Source organism: Terrapene carolina, unplaced genomic scaffold (genome assembly GCF_002925995.2).
Source record: "Terrapene carolina triunguis isolate 2854851 unplaced genomic scaffold, T_m_triunguis-2.0 Scaffold85, whole genome shotgun sequence".
Classification (NCBI taxonomy): domain Eukaryota; kingdom Metazoa; phylum Chordata; order Testudines; family Emydidae; genus Terrapene; species Terrapene triunguis.
In genome coordinates this window covers 49705912-49727594 of record NW_020664436.1, presented here as the reverse complement: position 1 = coordinate 49727594, position 21683 = coordinate 49705912, and the positions used below count along the sequence as shown (strand labels likewise).

Genomic DNA, 21683 nt, shown 5'->3' with positions numbered 1-21683 from the left:
GCATTCCATCCTGGGAGCGGCCGCCACCACTACCCCACCCCTGACCGTGGACTCCGAGGATGGGATCATGTCCGCGGCCGGTTCCTCGTCGGACATGACAGCGGATGGGGAAGATGAAGAAGGAGATGAGGAGGACGAGGCAGTCGACAGCGCTGGCACCGCTGATTTCCCCGACAGCCAGGAGCTCTTCATCACCCTTACCGAGATCCCGTACGAACCGTCCCCATCCCTTACCCCGGACACAGAATCAGGGGAAGGATCAAGCAGTAAGTGCTGTAAACATGTAAACATTTATTTAAAACAGAACGGTAATATTTATACTATTAACAATGTACATTTATAAAAGTTCTGTAAACTAGTAAAAAAATAATCAGGTACAAAACAGGAATATTTACAAAGGTAACAAATGGGTTTTCATGATTTCTCTGTCTTAGGCTATTCTCAATTTAGTCCCAAGTGTTTTAAAAAATTTTCACAATGTCCGTTACTCCATGATTCCCAGGCCCAAGACGCTCCACTCCATAGTCCCAGTGCACCTACGCGAAAATCCGGTCAATGTGGCCGGGGATCGACGAGAAATCCTCGTAGGAGAACTCCTCGTAGGTCTCGTGGAGGTAGAGCTCAAGCCTGTTGATCAGGTTCCGGGGTAGGGCGATCTTAGTGGGCCCTCCGTGGTAGCAGACATGCCCCCTCCACGCCACAATCAAGTACTCCGGGATCATGGCCCGACATAGCATGGCGGCATACGGCCCCGGTTTCTGCATGCTTTCCCGCAGCATGCGTTCTCTCTGGGTGTCCGGGATCCTCAGGAGGGTGATGTCGCTCATGACGCCCTGCTTTGAATTAGGGAGGGGAATGTTAGTATTGGGACTGCTTTACAGCCACGCGGTGGAGGGAGAGGGGCAGCATACAGGGATCTTTCCCTGGGACAGCCGCGAGGGGGTGGGACAGGGGCAGAGTTGATGCTGTCCTGATTGCTGGCAGCAGAGACTGGCATTGCTTTCAATGTGAAAGGAGGCCAGTGCTACTGCTGGAGTTTTAAGCAGCCACAAGTCTGCGGCTTACCATTATTGCCCGCTCCAGACAGGTCTCCAGCCACGCTTCTCAGATCACTCCAAGACCTCCGCAAGTCCACAGGCACTGAAGGCGACGGCCGAAAATTCGACCTTGTCCTGAGTGCGCATGTGAGAGGTGCAGTGCATGGTCTTGTTCACAGAGAAAGACTAGGTTCTTTGTATACAATTTCATTTATCTGTCTCAGGAATTCACTCCCTTTTCACAATTCACACAGACACATCTGCGACTGTCTCCCAACCCAGCCTGTCAGCACACTCCCAGAGGCTAGCGCAGATTAGGCGGAGGAAGAAGAAGACGCGTGAAGACATGTTCTCAGAACTAATGGGATGCTCCCGAGCCCAGGCAGCCCAGCAGACACAGTGGAGGGAGAACTTGTCACAAATGCACCGAGCAGTCATGGAACGGGAGGAGAGGTGGCGTCAGGAGGACCAACAGGCTACTGAAAAGCTGCTTGGACTAATGAGGGAGCAAACGGACACGCTCCGGCGCCTTGTGGATGTTCTGCAAGACCGGAGGCAGGAGGACAGAGCCCCGCTGCAGTCTATCTGTAACCGCCCTCACCCGCCACCAAGTCCCACACCACCCTCACCCAAACTCCAAAGAAGGAGGGGCGGCAAGGGCCGTTAAAACTTTCAGTCAACCCCTGCAGACTGCTCTAGCACTAGAAGGCTGACATTCCCCAAAATTTCATAAGTCCTTTCCTACCCACCTCACACAAGCCCCCGTCCAAGTTTCACCCCCCACGTTTCATGTCTGGTTCGCAATAAAATGTTTGTTTCTCTCCATTACTGTTTCAGTCAGGTTCTTTTGAGGGAGAGTCTGTCTGGAGGGGGGGAAGGGGCTTGGTAATTGGGCAGGACAGTGACCTTTAGCAGGGTACAGAGGCGGTGTCAGGTCCAGCATCAGGACACATACACAGTGCAGTCACTGGTTACCCTGGTCAGTCTGGGAGGTGTTTTTCATGTTCTCCATTGAAATAACCAGTCCACCAGTGCGGAGCCTGGCATTCTGGGAGTTTAGAAGCATCATTTGCATCAGAACACTGAACCCGCCCCCCGCCACAGTCTGCGTCCCCGGTTTAAAATATTCCCGCGAAAACAGCAACACAGACAACGGTGTTCATTAACAAAATCGAAATGATTTTATTTTTTGGGAAGGGGAAGGGGGTGAAGGGGGTATGTAACTGGAGAGGATAGTCAAAATGAACTGGGTAAAGAAACGGGGGCAGGTTCAGCTTTTCTGTCCACAAACTGAAAAGTCACTGGTTGCCCTGCTCACTCAGGAACCTAGCTTTCAAAGCCTCCCGGATGCACAGGGCGTCCCGCTGGGATCTTCTAATGGCCCGGCTGTCTGGCTGGACGTAATCAGCAGCCAGGCTATTTGCCTCAACCTCCCACCCCGCCATAAAGGTCTCCCCCTTGCTCTCACACAGATTGTGGAGCACACAGCAAGCTGCAATAACGATGGGGATATTGGTTTCACTGAGATCACAGCGAGTCAGTAAGCTTCTCCATCTCCCTTTGAGACGGCCAAAAGCACACTCCACTACCATTCTGCACTTGCTCAGCCGGTAGTTGAACAGTTCTTTTTCTGTGTCCAGGGCGCCAGTATAGGGCTTCATGAGCCAGGGCATTAGCGGGTAGGCTGGGTCCCCGAGGATGACTGTAGGCATCTCCACATCCCCAAGAGTTATTTTGTGGTCTGGGAAGTAAATACCTTCCTGCAGCCGTCTAAACAGACCAGAGTTCCTGAACACGCGAGCGTCATGAACCTTGCCCGGCCATCCGACGTAGATGTTTGTAAACCGTCCCCGATGGTCCACCAGTGCTTGCAGCACCATTGAAAAGTAGCCCTTTCTATTGATGTACTGGCTGGCCTGGTGGTCCGGTCCCAGGATAGGGATGTGAGTCCCATGGATAGCCCCACCGCAGTTTGGGAATCCCATCGCGGCAAAGCCATCTATGATGACCTGCGCGTTTCCCAGGGTCACTACCTTTGGGAGCAGTACCTTCACAATTGCCTTGGCTACTTGCATGACAACAACCCCCACGGTAGATTTGCCCACACCAAAGTGGTTCGCGACTGACCGGTAGCTGTCCGGCGTTGCAAGCTTCCAGAGGGCTATGGCCACTCGCTTCTGGACAGTGAGGGCTGCTCGCATGCGGGTGTCCTTGCGCTTCAGGGCAGGGGACAGCAACTCACAAAGTTCGAGGAAAGTCCCCTTCCGCATGCGAAAGTTTCGCAGCCACTGGGATTCATCCCAGACCTGAAGCACTATACGGTCCCACCAGTCCGTGCTTGTTTCCCGGGCCCAGAATCGCCGTTCAACAAAATCCACATGCCCCATTGCCACCGTGATGTCCTGGGCGCTGGGGCTCGTGGTTTCTGACAGCTCAGTGCCACTCTCCGACTTCAGGTTCTCACGGCGGTGCCGTAGCCTCCTCGCCCGATTTCTCTGCATCTGCCTCAGGGAAAGGTGTATGATAAGCTGCGAGGTGCTGAGAACGGCCACAAGTGCAGCGATGGTCGCAGCGTGATCCATGATCGCAGTGCTGTGGCGTCCGCGCTGTCACTGACCAGAAAAGTGCGCGAACTGATTTCCCGCCGGCGCTTTCATGGAGGGAGGGAGGGCGTTAGTGACAGACGGATGACGACAAATTTTTTTTACCCAGAAGGCATTGGCGGCTCGACCCAGAATTCCGATGGGCAGCGGGGACTGCGGGAACTGTGGGATAGCTGCCCACAGTGCACCGCTTCCAATATCGATGCTCGCCCCGTTAGTGTGGACTCACAAAGTCGAATTACTGTCCTTACTGTGTCCTTAGTGTGGACACACACGTTCGACTTTGCAATATCGATTCCACATATTCGATTTAAGTAAAATCGAATTACCCTCGTAGTGTAGACATACCCCAAGTGACTTGTCGAGGTCACGTAGTAAATCATTGGAGGGGTTGTGAAGAGAACCCAGATCTACTGACACTCTCCCCTGTTCTAAGCACTAGGGTTTGCTTCCTCACAAAAAAGAGGTTTCTAAGCATACCCAGGTAACATCAATAATCCTCCAAGGACACATTTTATATAGAATTTATAGAAACTGGGTTTTTTTAAAGCCAGATGACAAGTCCACCATTCTCCCTTCCAATTTAGATGTAAAATAGAGCATCTCTTAATCAGAGTAGTAATGTCAAGTTACCAACCTTCTTACTGAGTCTCAGCAACTGTCATATAAACATATTAACAGGCAATGTTTTCACATTAGTCTACTCTATGTGATACTGCCTGTTCATTTCCTGACAGCAGGGTTTCCTCCATTTATTTGCCTTTTCATATTCAGGACAATCAACCCTTTACCATAATGTTTGCCTTTAAAAACATTCTTGCAAGCTAATTCACAGCAGAAATGGCATTGCTCTCAAGCCTATCCTTATTTTTAAAGGCCTAAGTGATCATTTAGTCCATTTTTACCTCTGGAAGATGTGGGAGGATCTTTTTGTCGCAGTGATGTCATCAATTCTCAGAATGCCCGCACAAGCACTTTTACAAGAAGTTAAAAGAAAGAATTTTTACCTGTCATTCTTTTCAATTTCTTAACAGAAAATGATCAGAAAGTCTACTGCTATTTTAAGTTCAGTTTTAGGGCCAAATTCTGCACTAATTTCTCTGAGTCCTCTTAGAAACCATGCCAATTGTCTTAGATAAATTTATTTAGCTACCTAAAAAGTTATCTCAGTGTTTGCAGTAGTCAGGAAAATACGAGGGAAGATTGCAGCTACTGAATTTATCTATCTGAGGTAAAATTGGCAAATTCCTAAGATTAAACACTATACGCCTTAATCAGGAAAGCCCACTCAAGTAAACAGGATGGAATGGGTGTAAATTAAGAGAGTTTTGGACAATATTTCTGTGTCAACACTGTTATAAAAATTAATGGCCTAAAACCTGGCTATCCTCTCAGGCTCCCAGGGCAGTATGTCTATAACATAAGGAAAGGAAGATTTACAGGGCAATTCCAGAAAATGAATGGATACTGAGCAGGATAAGTGTATAGAGCAGGGGTAGGCAACCTATGGCACGCGTGCCAAAGGTGGCACGCGAGTTGATTTTCACTCACACTTCCCGGGTCCTGGCCACCGGTCCGGGGGGCTCTGCATTTTAATTTAATTTTAAATGAAGCTTTTTAAACATTTTAAAAACTTTATTTACTTTACATACAACAATAGTTTAGTATCGGGGGTAGCCGTGTTAGTCTGAATCTGTAAAAAGCAACAGAGGGTCCTGTGGCACCTTTAAGACTAACAGAAGTATTGGGAGCATAAGCTTTCGTGGGTAAGAACCTCACTTCTTCAGATGCAAGGCATCTTACCCACGAAAGCTTATGCTCCCAATACTTCTGTTAGTCTTAAAGGTGCTACAGGACCCTCTGTTGAACAATAGTTTAGTTATATATTATACACTTATAGAAAGATACCTTCTGAAAACGTTAAAATGTATTACTGGCACGCGAAACCTTAAATTAGGATGAATAAATTAAGACTCGGCACACCACTTCTGAAAGGTTGCCGACCCCTGGTATAGAGCTTCAGTGGCTGGCAACCACAGAGCCAGAATATTAGATGAACAGCGCATCTCCAGCACTCTCAATTCCTAGTCATTTCAATGGAAGTCAAAGGAAATCCATACCACAGGCCCTCATTTTGTAAGAAAACCTTCTGCAGTCTCCTCATCTTGTTTCTAGAACAATCTCACCAGATTTCCTTTCCCCATTCAAGGAACTGATACTGCCCCCAAATACCCAGAAGAAAAACACAGTTCATTAAGCAAAATTTCCTGTCTGATTTACCCTTTTCACTGACAGTTCTCCGCTGTTACTTATCGTCCATTTACATTCCAGTGATGACAATGAAATGCAAGGATGAACTGGAAACATTCAGCAGTAAATCAAACTGTTAATTAAATTTAAACATACTGCATAATGAATTTAGTATTGTAAAATTAGCATATGATCATTTTATCTTGTTGCCCGTACTAACGGTTGTCCACCTACCACATGTATTATTCACCTGCCAATGCCACCTGGCAAGTAAGTCTGCTCAGAGCTTTGTACTGAGTAACATTAGTTTGATGAGACCTGGTCAACCCATGTCTGTTAGGTCTGTGCTGATGTATGCACAGCAGCAGAGGACAATCTTTTACTCTGCAGCAGCAGATCCAGATCAACTGCTGTTGCAGGGAGCCAGCAAGAGCCAACAGTCAGTGCAAGATGCTCTGTAATTGTATCACATCTTTCCTGTGAAAAGAGGGAGTGGAAGTCCCAGCCTCTGCACAGGAATATGCAGAGCAAGTGGATGGGAGTTGGGTAAGTTTGAGTATGCATGTATGACAAAGAAAGAGAGAGAGAGAGAGACAGACACACACACACACACACACACACACACCCCCGATGCTTGCGGTACCGTGTACATACTGCATACAGTTTTTACAAGCAGGAGGACAACACTGCATGTGTTTAAACCAGTTCTGGGGAAGAAAACTAGAAGATAGGAAGAAGAAATTAGGGGGAAAAGACAGAGAAGAGAGAACAAAAACATGGTGGCAAAGAAAAGGGGTGTGTGTGAAAGAAAAATAGGAGGGACGGAGAGGAAAACACTATTGAAGGGTAGAGAAAAGGTAAGGGGGTGAGCATGCTACCTAGCAACAGGTTTATGAAATGATGTATACAGTTTGCTGCTGGGAGTGCAAACATTCGGAATTGTAGTTCAACAGATATGTAAAATAACTATAATGGGAACCACAGTAGGATAATATTAAATGATCCAGGCAGGAAACGGGACAGTATAAATAATATTAAGTGGGACAGAAATCCAAATTTAATTAAAATTAAAAAAAACCTCCTACTTACATTATTCTTCTGGCAAATAATTTCCTGTAAAAATAAAAATGAATATTAAAAACAGAACTTGAACAACCTTTAGAAGATTTATGTGTTTAATACTGTTGGGCACCGATAAACATTTACAGAAGACCTGGAGGGTAGGTGTTATATTTTCATTCTGTCAAATTGCTGTAAATAATAAGCATCAGCTCTGCAGAGACATTAAGTATTTAGATCAGACGTGGGCAAACTACGGCCCGTGGGCCACATCCAGCCCGTGGGACCATCCTGCCCGGCCCCTGAGCTCCCAGCCGGGGAGCCTAGTCCCCGGCCCCTCCCCCGCTGTCCCCCCTCCCCCGCAGCCATGCCGCCACGCGGGCTGCGCTCTGGCCCGCCGCCGCTCCCGCTGGGCAGCATGGGGAGCGCAGCTGGCTCTGGCCGGGTGTCGCGGCTGCGAGCTCCTGCTGATGGTAAGGGGGCGGGGAGCGGGGGGTCCTGGGGGGCAGTCAGGGAGGAAGGGGCAGTTGGATGGGGCGGAGGTTCTGGGGGGGCGGTCAGGGGATGGGGAATAGGGAGGGTTGGGAGTGGGAGTCCTGGGGGCGGGGATGTGGATAGGGGTCGGGAGGGCAGTCAGGGGACAGGGAGCAGGAGGGTTGGATAAGGGGGTGGGATCCCGGGGGGCTGTTAGGGGCAGGGGGTCCCGGGATGGGGTGGTCAGGGGACGAGGAGCAGGGGGGTTGGATGGGTTGGAGGTTCTGAGGCGGGAAGTGGGAGGGGGCGAGGGCCAGGCTGTTTGGGGAGGCACAGCCTTCCCTACCTGGCCCTCCATACAGTTGTGCAACCCCGACGAGGAGCGGAGGGCATTTGGATAGGGGGTGGGAGTCCCGTGGGGCCTGTCAGGGGGCGGGGGTCTGGATAGGGGTTGGGGCAGTCAGGGGACAGGGAGCAGGGGGTTAGATAGGGGGCGGGGTCTCAGGAGGGGGTGGTCAGGGGACAAGGAGCAGGGGGGTTGGATGGGTTGGAGGTTCTGAGGCGGGAAGTGGGAGGGGGCGGGGGCCAGGCTGTTTGGGGAGGCACAGCCTTCCCTACCTGGCCCTCCATACAGTTGTGCAACCCCGATGTGGCCCTTGGGTCAAAAAGTTTGCCCACCCCTGATTTAGATATTAACAGATCACTGGAACTGTGGATTTAGCTTACATTTTCTTCATCAAAGTGCACACTAGTTGTCCTTGTCCCTGCCCTAAGGATGAATGCCATGCTAATTTGTGAGACATTTATACTCAACAGGTATCATTTCTACACCGTCTGTAAAAGAGACTGTAAAACTAGCGTAAATGGTAGTTTAAATATTTTTACAATATTCCCAATCTGCACTAGTAGCGTGAATAACTGAGAGCCAGTCCGACCACTTACTACTTGAGTGGTTTGAAATTTAATTTGTACTAATATGTCTCAGGCAAGGGGTGTGTGAAAAATTCCCAGGGTAAATTTGACGTTTTATAGTATTTTTAAAATATTGACCCTGGAGCAGACATGGTTTTGACACAGTAACCCACTATGGGTTACATATTCAAGGCTTCTTCCTGCACACCCCATTGATAGTCTGCTTGCAAAACCATGTTTGAACCCTGATCCTGCTTCTATAGGAATTTTGTTATCGATTCCAGAGGAAGCAGAATTAGCAAATGGCTATTCAGTGTAGCAGTCCACACATGCTTCACTGGGTAGCACTGAGCTTATTCATCTCCACACTAAAAATGGAGGGGATGTCAAACCAATGGTCTTTACTTCTCAGGCTGCACATATAAAACAACTATACAGCAGCCATGTTTAGTGCTGTAGGGATTCGCCTCAGGCAGTTACTTCCAGTGGGGTCTGAAGTCAGGGATGGACTGTATCTGCACATATAGTCCACTACTTTACAGCTGTCAACTTGTCAGTTTATCCCCACCTGCCCTACAGCAGGATTTTATTTACTGTTTTTTGTTGATGCTTGTTTGAGCTGCAAGTTGCAGGCTGCTTTCCCAACATCTGGGAAATTATTTTTAAAATGGTACTGAATTCCTTCTCCCATACCCAAAATTTAAATTTAAAAAATCCCAAATTTAAAAATATGGGGAAAAAGAGGCAAGAAAACCATAATTACACAAAACCATGTGCTCATACATCACCGCTCTTCTAACAGCTGATTGGTGAAAATGCAAGGGGGGGGGGGCGCATCTTATTGCATAGGAATCCCTCCTGAGCCACATACACACTTCCACAGCTGTTTTCCAGACCAGGAACCAAAGTAGCTAGGGAGTGGGGCTTTCCATTGTGAACAGGATTTCTCCTGCACACCACAGGAAGCCCTGCTTTTTGTTTTTAAAAATAAATAAATAAAAAGCAGTAACAAGACCTATCTAGCCAACTTAAGAAACATAAGGGCTTGTCTACAGAATGCATTAGTCCACACCAGAGGGATGTAAATTCTAGTGCACACTAGTGTGTCACAGGCTAACTGACCCATGTGGACCCTGCTGGCATTCACTGAAATCTCACTAGTGCGTGTTAACATAGTACTGTTTGAAACGGCGCTATAATAACACGCACTAGGGAGATTTAGTGCATGCCAGCAGGGATCACATGGGCCATTTAGTGTGCAACACACTAGTGCGCACTAGAATTTACACCCCACTAATGCACTATGTAGAGAAGCCCTAGCAGTACAAATAAACCTAGAGTAAATCATTAATCATTAAGTATTGTTATAGAACTTCAATAGGTTACCCAGTAGCAAAGCCAGGTTTGGAGCAGTGGTGGAGCTGGGGGGAGGGCAATGGGCCATTGGTGGTGGCACCTTCATTTATACCTATTGGCTTGAAATGCACCAAACATACACCTAAAGACTCCCACCATCATTAGTTCCGCCACTGAGGTTATCGATTAGCAGGAGGTTTTGTAACTGTGTAAGGGCCTAAACCAGAGCCTACTGAAGTCAATGCAAAGATTCTGAGAGAGGAACCATAACAGAACCTGATCTAAAATAGCTAAGAGATTTGTTGTACTCTTGCTAACTCCTATTAAGGGGAATCTTTCCATTAATTATAATGGGCTTTGGATCAGGCCCATTGAGGGAGGAATTTGGACACCTGTGGTCTAGTCCTATAAGCCTTATGCATGCTGAGCTCCTGCTGATTTTAATAAGAGTCCTGCACATGGAGGATTGTGGGATCAGGCCCTTAAAACTATGAAGGGTGGAGTTTTCAAAAGTGTCCAATTCCCACAGAGAGTCAATAGTTCGGCATCTGACTCCTTGCAATGCTTTCGAAATTCCCATCCTTATGATTACTTATGCAGTACAGTGGACAATGAGGCCATAGTAAAAGGAGTAATAAAATTGAATTCAAATAGCTATTTTGTCATTAGATTTTTTATTTTGAGGGCACAGACCAATACACTCTTGTGTTGAAAAGAGAAAGCAAGAAAGAAACTTACATGAAAGAGGCTGCTCCTAAGCAGAGCCTTCCTCAGCAGTGTACTCTGAAACTTGCATAGTAGACAAATATTTCTCACTATTTATAAACTGAGAATTATATTTTAATTTAAATAAAACTTGTAATTAAAATGGGTATTTATGAAACTTTCTGGTAGCCACAAAAATAGTAAGTGACTGGTTATAAACACTAACTTCTCAGTGACTAAGTCATTTTCTGGGTAGTTTTAACAGTGATTTTGACAATCAGAAGAACACTATGCTCAAACAGAAAGTATACCAATAAGGTAGCTCTTATGTTTAGTAATAAAGCAGGCTAGAAATTAGCTTAAAGAGGGATGTGCTGTCCAGTGGATTAACACAAGAAGAAAGTTCAAAATGCTAGTTTTATTCACAAATCCAAGGGCACGTCGACACTGTCCCACAGTTCAAACAATGGTGATGTGAACAGCAGCGTGCACCAAAATGCTGCGCTGTAACTCTCCCCATAAGGGCACTGTGGGTACACACTTCAAGGTTCCTAGTTTGTGTTAACACAGTCCTCTTTAATGAGAGCTAGGAACCTTTTAGTTCATGCCTGCAGTGTTCAGACAGGGAAGTTACAGCAGAGCACTTGGGTGTGCACTGCTATTCACACCCCTGTTGTCCAAACTGTGAGGCAGTTAGACATGACCTGTGTGAGAGGGTTGGGTAGCCTCGTCCAAGTTTACAGTGGAGTTCTGCACTGGTTGGATATGAGACATTGGTGTAGTTCCAGAACTCTGGTTGCAGTGAAGATTCATCAGAGGCAGTATTATTCCAACTATATCTTCTATACATATGCAGAAATCAACAGTGGCTAAGGAGCCAGCAAAAATATATATTAACAAAATTCTAATGTAAGATCATTTCTGCAGAAGTTTTAATGGCATGATGTTCTGGGAGAAGGGGTAGTAAAACTAGAGGACATGGTAAATAGTGTGACTGCACTAGTAGTTAAAAGGTGCTGGAGCAAAATACTGTAAATAATGCACAATATCTACATGAGAGGCGGTCTCTGAGCCGTTTGTGCAAAGCAAAGAGGATGGGAGCAGTGGGTCTCCCATCACATAGCGAAAACTATTAGTCCTTGACATGAAAGAGTAACAAATAGCAAGTAATAATGTCCAGTGCTACAAGCTTCAAACATTATATCCAATCAGACTTCAGTATGTCAGTCCACCACACGATGGTTTTCCACTACAAGTCTCAATTCTAGTTAATATGACATGCACTAAGAGGTCTCCAATGACTGTGCATGGCCTGGAAGTTTCCTTTCTTAACAAGGGCCATTGGAAGGAACCTTCCTTTGGTCACAGGGACCAAGTCCAGAGGTAAATCTGTACTGTTGTGATTTACTTTTTCATCTGGCTCAGCAGCATGCAAATTGCCCCATCTTAGACTTTCATAGGCCTGCTTACCAAGGTTTAATTTACACCCCCTTCCTAAGGACCTCTGATTTGGGTCCGAGGCTTCTGCAAGCCTGCAAAGACAGGTACTAATCTAAATTTCCATTTTTAAATTAGACTTTGGGAAATTTTTAGAGATTCACTCTCTGCCCAAACAGCTCTGCATCAGGCTTATCAGTGACGTATCGTGTGAAGTAATGGTAGTAATGCCTTTATTTTCTGTACATTGCATCTTTACATTTATAAGAACTTGTGTGGCGGCAGCTGTCATGTTGTTTCCAGACTTCCTAATACAGAGTGGACGCACTCACTGCACTCTCAAGGATATTTTACTTTTTTAATTGGCTGTTTTCCTTAATCTACCAGGCAAGTGCACGCGGTTGCACTCTGCATTTGGCAAGATATAATATGGAAATCAGGATGTGCTTCATAGGTTCATAGACTTTAAGACCAGAAGGGACCACTGTGATCATCCAGTCTGACTTCCTGCAAAATACAGGCCTTAGAACCTCACCCAGTAATCCCTGCATCAACCCGCTAATCTAGAGCATCTCTTTTAAAAAGGACATCCCAAGTTGATTTAATGACTCCAAGTGATGGAGAATCTACCACATTACTAGATAAAATTGCTCCATTGGTTAATTACCCTTACTGTTAAAAATCTGCTCTTTATTTTTAGTCTGAATTCGTCTAGCTTTAGCTTCCAATTTTTGGATATCGTTATGCATTTTTCTACTAGATTAAAGAGTAACGGACTATTAGAAATCTCTTCCCCATGTAGGTACTTGCAGACCATGATCAAGTCACCTCCTAATTTTTTCTTGGATAAACTAAACAGACTGAGTTTCTTCAGCATGTCACTGTTTTCCAAACAAGTTTTCCAAACTTCTAATCATTCGTGTAGCTCTTTTCAGAACCCTTGAATGGTCTCTGCATTATCATTAGTAATCTGAGTCTATGTTTAGAGATATGCAAGTGTTAAACATTTTCTTGTGTTACCTTCAACGACTGCAGAGAGTCTGCATTTGTATCACAGTAGAGGATAATGTTGTTGGCCATACTGAAGCTCTCTCTGACTCCCAGGTGGTAGAATAAGGAAGGCTGACGGAAAGCGTCACTCATCTCCACCACTGCAATATCTGCAAAAAGCAATAACAGAATAACCTTAAGTCATACAGTTCCGAAAGGGGAGTACCTAAGCTCTTCTCCTCCACCAGTTGTTGTTTGACAGAGTCTGCATTTTAAAGACGGAAATAAAGAACAGGAGGGTTTCCCCCTTTTTAGTTATCACAGCTGAATTTTCAGTACATAACCAGCAGGAAGTGGTTTCTCTTTACAGCATTTTTTTTTTTTTAAAGAAAGCAGAACTTCATTTCACTAACTAGAAAAGGATAGAATGTCACTGAACAGGAGATAATGGAAAAGCTCATTTTGAGCCTTGCACAAGCACAGGATCTATTTGCCTATCCTATACATGATTTGTGATTGTGGAAAAAACTAATGATATTTTAACTTGTACATTAAAATACTCAAAATGTATTTACTCTGGGAAAGATGTACAAAAAAAATTGCACTGTATCCGTCTCGTTGCATGATAAAAGATAAACCCACAATCTCTGCATTTGAAATTCTACAGAACAATCTACCTTTAAAATTCAGTGCAGAAGAAAGTAAAAGACAAGAGAGACAAAGTGATATATATTTATTTTGATTTATATAAGAAGAGAGAGGAATCCCAAATCCCTAGGTACCCCAACACAAATTACAATGTAAACATAGACCTTGACCCAGCCAACAGGTCTGTGCATGCAGAACTCTGCTCATATGAACAAAGTAAAGCACATGTGTAAGTGCTTGTAGAATGGGGCCACAGTCCTTCCAGGCACCTGTACACCCAAATCAAGCGCACACAAATAAATTAAGTGCCTAAGCTGATGCATCCCCAGCTTCACTTTTCCAAACTTATAGCAATGCCATGACCAAACAAAAATCAACTACAAAATTCATTAATTGCAGCTCACATTTATGAGGATGTTTATTAAATCAAGTAGCTCTCTTCTCCTGCAATACCCTTGTGGAGTCAAAAAATGTACTACATTAAGAGAACTGACTCATCTCTGCTTCTCACGCACACACTATCTGTCTCTTGCACCCACCTCACTTCCTCCTCGAGTCAGCCAAAATATATGGATTTTAAAGAAAAAAAGAACGAGTCAAATGGGTTATGTAAACTATTGGTTGTTATAAAGCATCTGCTTTCCTTTCAACCTCCATGATTACCTGAGAGAGGTTCTCTTTTAGAAGCTTCAAATGTTTTGTTTTCTTTGAGTGAATGGGACTGAAAGCAATTCTCTATCCATTTACATTTTCTTTCAATTATAGTCTATTACAGCAAAGAAGAACAGAAATGTAATACCCAAATATTACATCTCGCTCTCTCCCTCTCTTGCACACACAAATATGTACCATAACATTAAATGGGAAGGGGGGGTGGGAAGAAGAGAGCAGGAGAGAGAGGGGAAAGTGTAACAAGAGCCGAATAAGTAGTATGATAATGCCACTGTACTTTATCTCTGTGTGATTATGCTTCTTTAAAAAAAAAAAAAAGTTACACTGCAGCAAGTTCTCCTTTTAAAGTATTTTTTTAACTATTGTTACTCATGTTTGCGAGTGTATGACAATTTCTTGCAATACCCTTGAAAAACTTTATTGCACTAAGTTAAGGATCTTTGGAATCTATTGTATTCAATGCAAAGGTTATGTATTATTCTGGGCCAGGATGATCAAAGGACTATACTGAACAATGTGTCAGACAAGAATGACCTTTTGGAACAAAACGTCAAATGGAATTCCTGGGAAATATCACGGGGAAGGTGAATACAAAGTGCCTACATTGGTTATTCAAAAAAAACCCAACCTTTTGAAGCTATGCCCTGAGGAGAGAACCACTGTCTGATGATTAGCTGTTCCCGAAGGGTGGAGGAAATCAAAGGCTTATAAAGAAATAGGCTGATCTGAGCAGTCTTTGTGCTAGTTCTGAGCTGAGGCGGTGAACTTGTCATCACAGAAAAACACATGGATGGGTTTGAAGGATTAACTCCTATCAGAGCCCCTGCTGGAGTTGGGGGTGAACTCTGGTAAGCTTTTCAGCATGCATGTAGTTTCTTTTATTGTTTTTAATATGTTTTCTCTGTGATGCTTTCACCTAAAGAATACAAGAGGTTGCTTAGAAAGAGCTGTGTGTACCTTATAACTGCGGGCAATTACGCTGTGTATAACCTCTGGAGAGTAAGCAAAGCATAGCTGCTGACCGGTAGGCTGTCTGGCTTGCAGTGGAACTGTGCAGCATGGGAAAAAAACCTGGTAAGGAGGGTGAGACATGCATCTCCACGCACGAGAGGTGATGACTGGGAGCCAGAAGCCTAAAAGTGGGTGTCCTCGATGGACCACGGAGAGGAAATACAGGTAGAGTTGCTCTGAACTGTGACAACGTGAGTTTATCTTGAGCAATTTTAAGCTATGGTATACTTTTCTTGTCATGGTGCTAAGAGGGGAATTTGAGCAACTTTCCATTATGTTTAACTCTTGAATTTTACAAGATGGTTTTGAAACTCTTATGGAAAAAAAGAGTAACAGAAATAATATAAAATAAGAAGAAACAAAAATAATTTCAAAGCACGCAGGCTGAAACCAGACAAAAAATATGGAAGATATTTGAGATCATCCTTTGCGAGCACTGCTTAAATCTCATGTTCTCACTATCATGGGAAAACACAGTCTATAAGAACTCAGCCCATTAGAGATTAAACTCACCTTGCTTATCATTTTGCATAGCAGCAGTTTATGAGCAAAATAGATAGCATTTTATGAGCACGTTATCTCTGCCATCTGAGAGTATGATTATCTTCTAGCATCAACAAACCTCCCTCAGGAGAGAATCCATTTCCTGCAGCCCTTCGAGCAAGGAACAGAGAAAAGCCCCAACCTTTGGCAATGTTTTGCTGCAGGGGATCTAAAGCTTTTTCCTTGCACTGCCCCCACGCTGCTACCTCACTCTTGGTGTCACATGACCAAGTGCACTCCCGCTCAGTGTCTTCTTCCTGACACTCTCAAATTAGGCTAATACATAAACACAGAGAAAGCTGGGCCATTAGAAGGAGGTGCAGGTATAGGTGTGGGTGGGAGTGTAAATTTCACAAAATGTCTGGCAGCATCCTCTCTTATCTATATCTATGGACTTACATGGCTCTCATCACCACAGTATAAGAGTGGCTCCCAAGTATTTAAAAATAAAAACAACCATCTCACTCGCTTTCTTCCTGACTAGCCTGTAGGAGAAATAGCTTGATTAGTTTATAGGTGTAGGTTTGGATTAGGTTATAGGTTTATAGGCTTGGATTATGTCTGTGTGTACGAGAGAGAGAATGTATGTGTTGTGTGTGTGGAGAAATTATTGGGAGAAAGCTAGGCCAAAGAAATGACCTATGGATTTAGTTAGGAATAATGTGAGGCCTATGGTCAATCCCATCTCTTGCAGGAGTACAGTATGTCCGTATTCTAAATCCAGCTTCCCGGAAGTTCTGTCTCCCATTTTACAGGCTTCTGCAGTGTAGCTGTCACAGGAGGTCTTGGTTAAGAAGGGAATGGAGATCTCTCTAGTAGATGGACCTAGTCCAGTAGTTGGAACTCCTGGATATCAGGATAGAAACCTTGAACTTTACTTTGAATTCAATAAGGAGTTAGCACATGGAGTGCAGAACAAGGGGATGCATTCACAGCAGTTTGTGTTGCTAAGCAGCCAGACTGCTGTATTTTGTAGTGGATTTTTCAGGCTTCATTCCTAGATATAAACTGCAATAATCTTGCCAAGAGCTCACAAATAGGTGGATCGCTGGACGCTGGGACCAGATCTGCGTCCAATGGGATAAGGAACAATCGTCTAATAGCAGGGACATACCCTGTCTTGTCTATCTTCTTCCACAGACATCAACAGAGCAAATTCCTCAAACCAGGAAGGGATTGGGGGTGAATCTAATGTTCAATTTCTAAATTCGTTATAAAGACCTTCTCATTTCTGTAGTGTGTGAACGGGGATTTTAAAAAGCGAGACTAATACTTGAAGAGCCAAATCTGATTCTATCGAACCTATGACAAAAATTTAGTTGGACCAGGATTTGATCTAGCCTACAAATTATATTGGTCATGAGTATATAAAATGCCAGAACCTCATTTGACATAGCTCTGTAACCGTGGTATTCTATCACTGCCATCAAAAGAAGAAATTAATCCCTTTAATGTACTGTTGCAGTAGGGGACCTGTTTATCTGTCTTCCATTGACTGGAAAGTATTGCTTTACAAGTTATAAAGCAGCATTTCAGCAAAGGTTACTGTAATGTTTACAGATCTGCAGTGAAGTAAAACCGCCTTTCAGTCCATATATCAAAATATTCGCACTTCCCCTTTAAGGGGAGAGAAACCATAATATACGGGTGAAATTCACCTGTGCTATGAACAGAAGACAAAGTCTTCTCAACATCTAAGCCTTATAGAATCATAGAATATCAGGGTTGGAAGGGACCTCAGGAGATCATCTAGCCCAACCCCCTGCTCAAAGCAGGACCAACCCCAACTAAATCATCCCAGCCATGGCTTTGTCAAGCCGGGCCTTAAAAATTCCACCACCTCCCTAGGTAACCCATTCCAGTGCTTCACCACCCTCCTAGTGAAATAGATTTTCCTAATATCCAACCTAGACCTCCCCCACTGCAACTTGAGACCATTACTCCTTGTCCTGTCATCTGCCACCACTGAGAACAGCCTAGCTCCCACCACGGAGAACAGCCTAGCTCCATCCTCGCTGGAACCCCCCTTCAAGTAGTTGAAGGCTGCTATCAAATCCCCCCTCACTCTTCTCTTCTGCAGACTAAACAATCCCAGTTCCCTCAGCCTCTCCTCGTAAGTCATGTGCCCCAGGCCCCTAATCATTTTCGTTGCCTTCTGCTGGACTCTCTCCAATTTGTCCACATCCTTTCCGTATTGGGGGGCCCAAAACTGGACGCAATACTCCAGATGTGGCCTCACCAGTGCCGAATAGAGGGGAATAATCACTCCTGTGCTCTTGTTGGTGCCATGGCTGGCAAACCACTCAGGAGGTTTCTGCACATCCTGTGTACTGCAAAAGGAGAGAATCTGCTCTGGCCCCAAATAGGCTAGTGAACAGATTGAGTTTGGGGACAGGCGTGGGTAACATGTGGGGGTGAAGAAAGTGCAGTGGAGGATGTGCACTGCAACCCCACAGTCTGCCAACTGGCTGTGGGGAAAAAGGGCAAATGCTATCCCTCGCACAAAGCCAGACCAGTGGGGCTTTGTTCAAAAGGCTGAATTTCATTCTCTGGATAAAAAAAAATTGATCTGGCTACAGGTCACTGATAAAGGGTAACCTTCTTAAAAACCAGAAATGATACGATCTTCTTTTGTAAAGCATTTTCAGATCAACAGGTAAAAGTGCCATGCAAAAGCTAAATATTATTGTTTGCTAGTTAGCAAAGTAAAAACAGGCACCAGTCAAAAGAGATGAAGTGGGGGGACAAGACTATCAGTGTTACTGGGCAAAAAATGTCTACACTATAAATACTATCAACTGAATAATTGTACCTTCAGAAGAGAAAGTTATTTACCTAATAGTAACTCGAGGTTCTTCAAGACGTGCAGTCTCTATCTGTATTCCATTGCGGGTGCACTTGTGCTCCATGAGCCTGGAATCAAAGAATTCTTGCAAGCAGTGTCTGCTGGTCTGTATATGTGCCCTTGCTCTTCTTGTGCTTCTAAAAGAGGGTGTAAAGAGCAGAGCAGACTGACCATCTCTCCAATTCCTTCTCTTCTGCAAATCGAGGTATGAACTGAAGCAGAGGGGAAGGAGGGCAGGTAGTGAAATATAGATAGGGACCACACATCTCCAAGAACCTCCAGTTACTATAAAGGTAAGTAACTTTCTCCTCTTCTTAGAGTGCTGGTCCCTATGTGCATTCTACTGTGGGTGACTAACACGCAGTACTCAAGTAGGAGGAGGGAAGGAGGATACAGATGGCAAAGCTGTTTGAAGAACCAAAGGATGCATCAGAAAAGGAGTCTCCGACCAGAGCATAACGTCTTGAAAACGTGTGGCTCAAACTCTACGTAGCTGCCCTGCAAAATGTCAAGCAGGGGCACTTCTTGAAGCAATGCCACTGAGGCCACTTGTGCCACTGTAGAGTGCGTCCTTACCCCATGAAGGGAAGGAAGTTGTGACAACTGGTAGCCGTGTAGGATACAGCCGGAGATCCATTTAAAGATCTTCTAGGAGGATACAGCTCAAGCTCAGACTCGTTCTGCAGTGGCAAGCAACAGTCTAGGTGATTTTCTGATTGGACAAGAGAATGAAGTCTCCTCTCCTCCTCAGATGCATGGGGTTTCAGAAAAAAACAACAACACAGAAGTCAATTGCCTGGTTTATGTGAAATTCTGAAACTACCTTAGGGGTGAATTTTGGATATAGTCATAACAAGACTTTGTCCTTATGGACTATGGTGTATGGCATATCTGCCACTAGGGCTCCAAGTTCACCTACCCTTCTGGCTGAGGTGATGGCCAAAAGGAATTCAACTTTCATTAACAGGTGAGACACAGAACATGTAGCTAGTGGTTTGAAAGGGGCTTAGTGAGTGCCAAAAGTACAAGGTTCAAGTCCCTGTGAGAAGTTGGTTTCCTTACTGGCAAAAAGGTTCTGATTAGGCCTTTCAAGGATCTGCAAGTCAGCAGGGGAGTGAAAACTGAATAACCATCTGATTGCAGAGGACACACACACACACACACACACACATTACTTCCAGGTGGACTCATACAGAACTGAGGGAGACACCAGTTGTTTTGAGAGAGAGAAAATATTCAAAAATGAGGGGAATATCTGTTGACTCTGGAAATGTGTGTTTCTGCTATGCCCAGATGAAGAAACACTTAAACTTGGCAAAGTCACATTTCCTGGTAGAATCTTTTCCGATATTAAGAATGGTTTGTAAGGCTTCAAAGCAGAAACATTTTAGGCTTGACACCCTTCCAAAAACCAAATCCTGAGATGAAGTGCTTTAGGCTTGAGATGCTTGATCCTGCCACTCTCCTGGGTCAAGAGATTGAGAAAGGACTGAATGGTGATTGGTAGTAGATCTGGGAACCAAAATTATCTGGGCCAATTGGGGGTGATGAGGATGACTTTTGCCTTGCCCTCTTGAATTTCCCGTAAGACCCAAGGTAGGAAAGGCATAGCTAAGATAACCTGACCAAGAAAGGACAGCATTGCCTAGGGATCCTCTGGAACAGTATATATTGCATTTCCTGTTTGTTTGGGATCCCGGCAAACAGATCCCAGATGATGGTTCCTCATTGAGCAAAAATACTGTTCACTTCTGAATTGTCAATTCCCACTCGTGATCAATAGCAAAACGTCTGTTGAGGGTGTCTGCCAACACAGTACAAGTTCCTGGAAGGTAAGCTGCAGACAGGGTAATTAGATTCCTGATATACCAATTCCATAGGGTTTCTGCTTCTACCCACAGGGGGTGGATCTCATCCCTCCCTGTTTGTTGATGTAAAAGATGGTTGTCATGTAGTTTGACATTATGAGGACATGGTGAAATTGGATGAATGACCGAAAGGCTCTGCAAGCCTCTTGGACTGCCCAAAGTTCCAGAAGATTCATGCGCATCCTGGTCTCTTCAAGGCATCCAAGTGCTCTGTGCCGTATGGCTGTCCATGTGGGCCCATAGCCTAAGAAGGAGGCCTCTGTAATTATCTTGTCTGGTGAGGATAGGAAGGGAACACCCTCACATAGTCGATAGGGATCTTTCCACCACATTAGTGATGACAATACCCTGGTGGGAATTGTTACCATGGTATTCATGCTGTGTTTGTTTGGTGCATACTCTATTTGGAGCCACAACCATAGGCAATGAAGGTGGCATCTGGTGAAGGGGATAACATAAGGGCATGAAGTCATGTACCCCAGGAGAAAAACACGAGTCATGATTGGTGCACCAGAGTTGCACATAACCTGGTCTATCAGGTTGTTCCTGGAGTAAAACCTGTCCCCCGATAGATAAGCTCTTGCTGTGACTGAGGCCAAGGTCGCTCCTGTGAAGACTATAGTTTGTGTCGGACTGAGGATAGACTTCTAAGTTCACACTGACTCCTAAAGAGGATAGGAGCTGAAGCATTAATGAGGGCAACATGTAGGCTTGTTGATGTGTCCTGGCAATGAGAAGTTGAGATAAGTGAAGTCATTGAGATAAGGGAAGATGGTGAAGCTGCTTCATCTGAAATGAGCTGCTACTATCAGGATGACTTTGGTAAAGATCCTGAGGTCAGTTGTAAGGTCAAATGGGAGCACCCTGTATTGAAAGTGGTTGGGGTCCACCATGAATCTGAGAAACCACCTGAGGGTGCGGTGAATGTCCAAATGAAAATACCGATCCTGGATATCAAGAGCTGTAAACCAAATGTCCTTTTCCAGGGATGGAACTATTGATGCCAGTGAGACAGTGTGAAATTTCAGCTTGTGAATAAAGTGGTTGAGTTTGCGGAGCTTGAGAATGGGTCTCCAAACGCCTTTCTTTTTGGGTATTAGGAACTACATTGAGTAAAAGCCTTTTCCCTGGTGTTGAAGAGGTACCAGTTCTATTGCTCCTTGCTGCAGGAGAGATTCCACTTCCCGTCAGAGAATCTCCTCATGAAAATGGTCCCTGAAGAGGGACAGGGATTGGGGTTTTGGAGAGGGTAGGGAAGTAAACTCAACTGCAG

At 44.8% G+C, this 21683-nt stretch overlaps 1 protein-coding gene across 1 annotated transcript in view; it reads right to left on the bottom strand.

The window, feature by feature from the left end:
• MAP3K5 (mitogen-activated protein kinase kinase kinase 5) overlaps positions 1-21683 on the bottom strand; it is a 153032-nt gene that overhangs the window by 91675 nt on the left and 39674 nt on the right. Inside the window, exons 2-3 of the mRNA XM_026649798.2 lie at positions 12854-12993; positions 6980-7003 (exon numbers count right to left, since the gene is read on the bottom strand). Coding sequence (XP_026505583.1) covers positions 6980-7003; positions 12854-12993 — 164 coding nt within the window. The remainder of the gene's footprint in view (positions 1-6979; positions 7004-12853; positions 12994-21683) is intronic.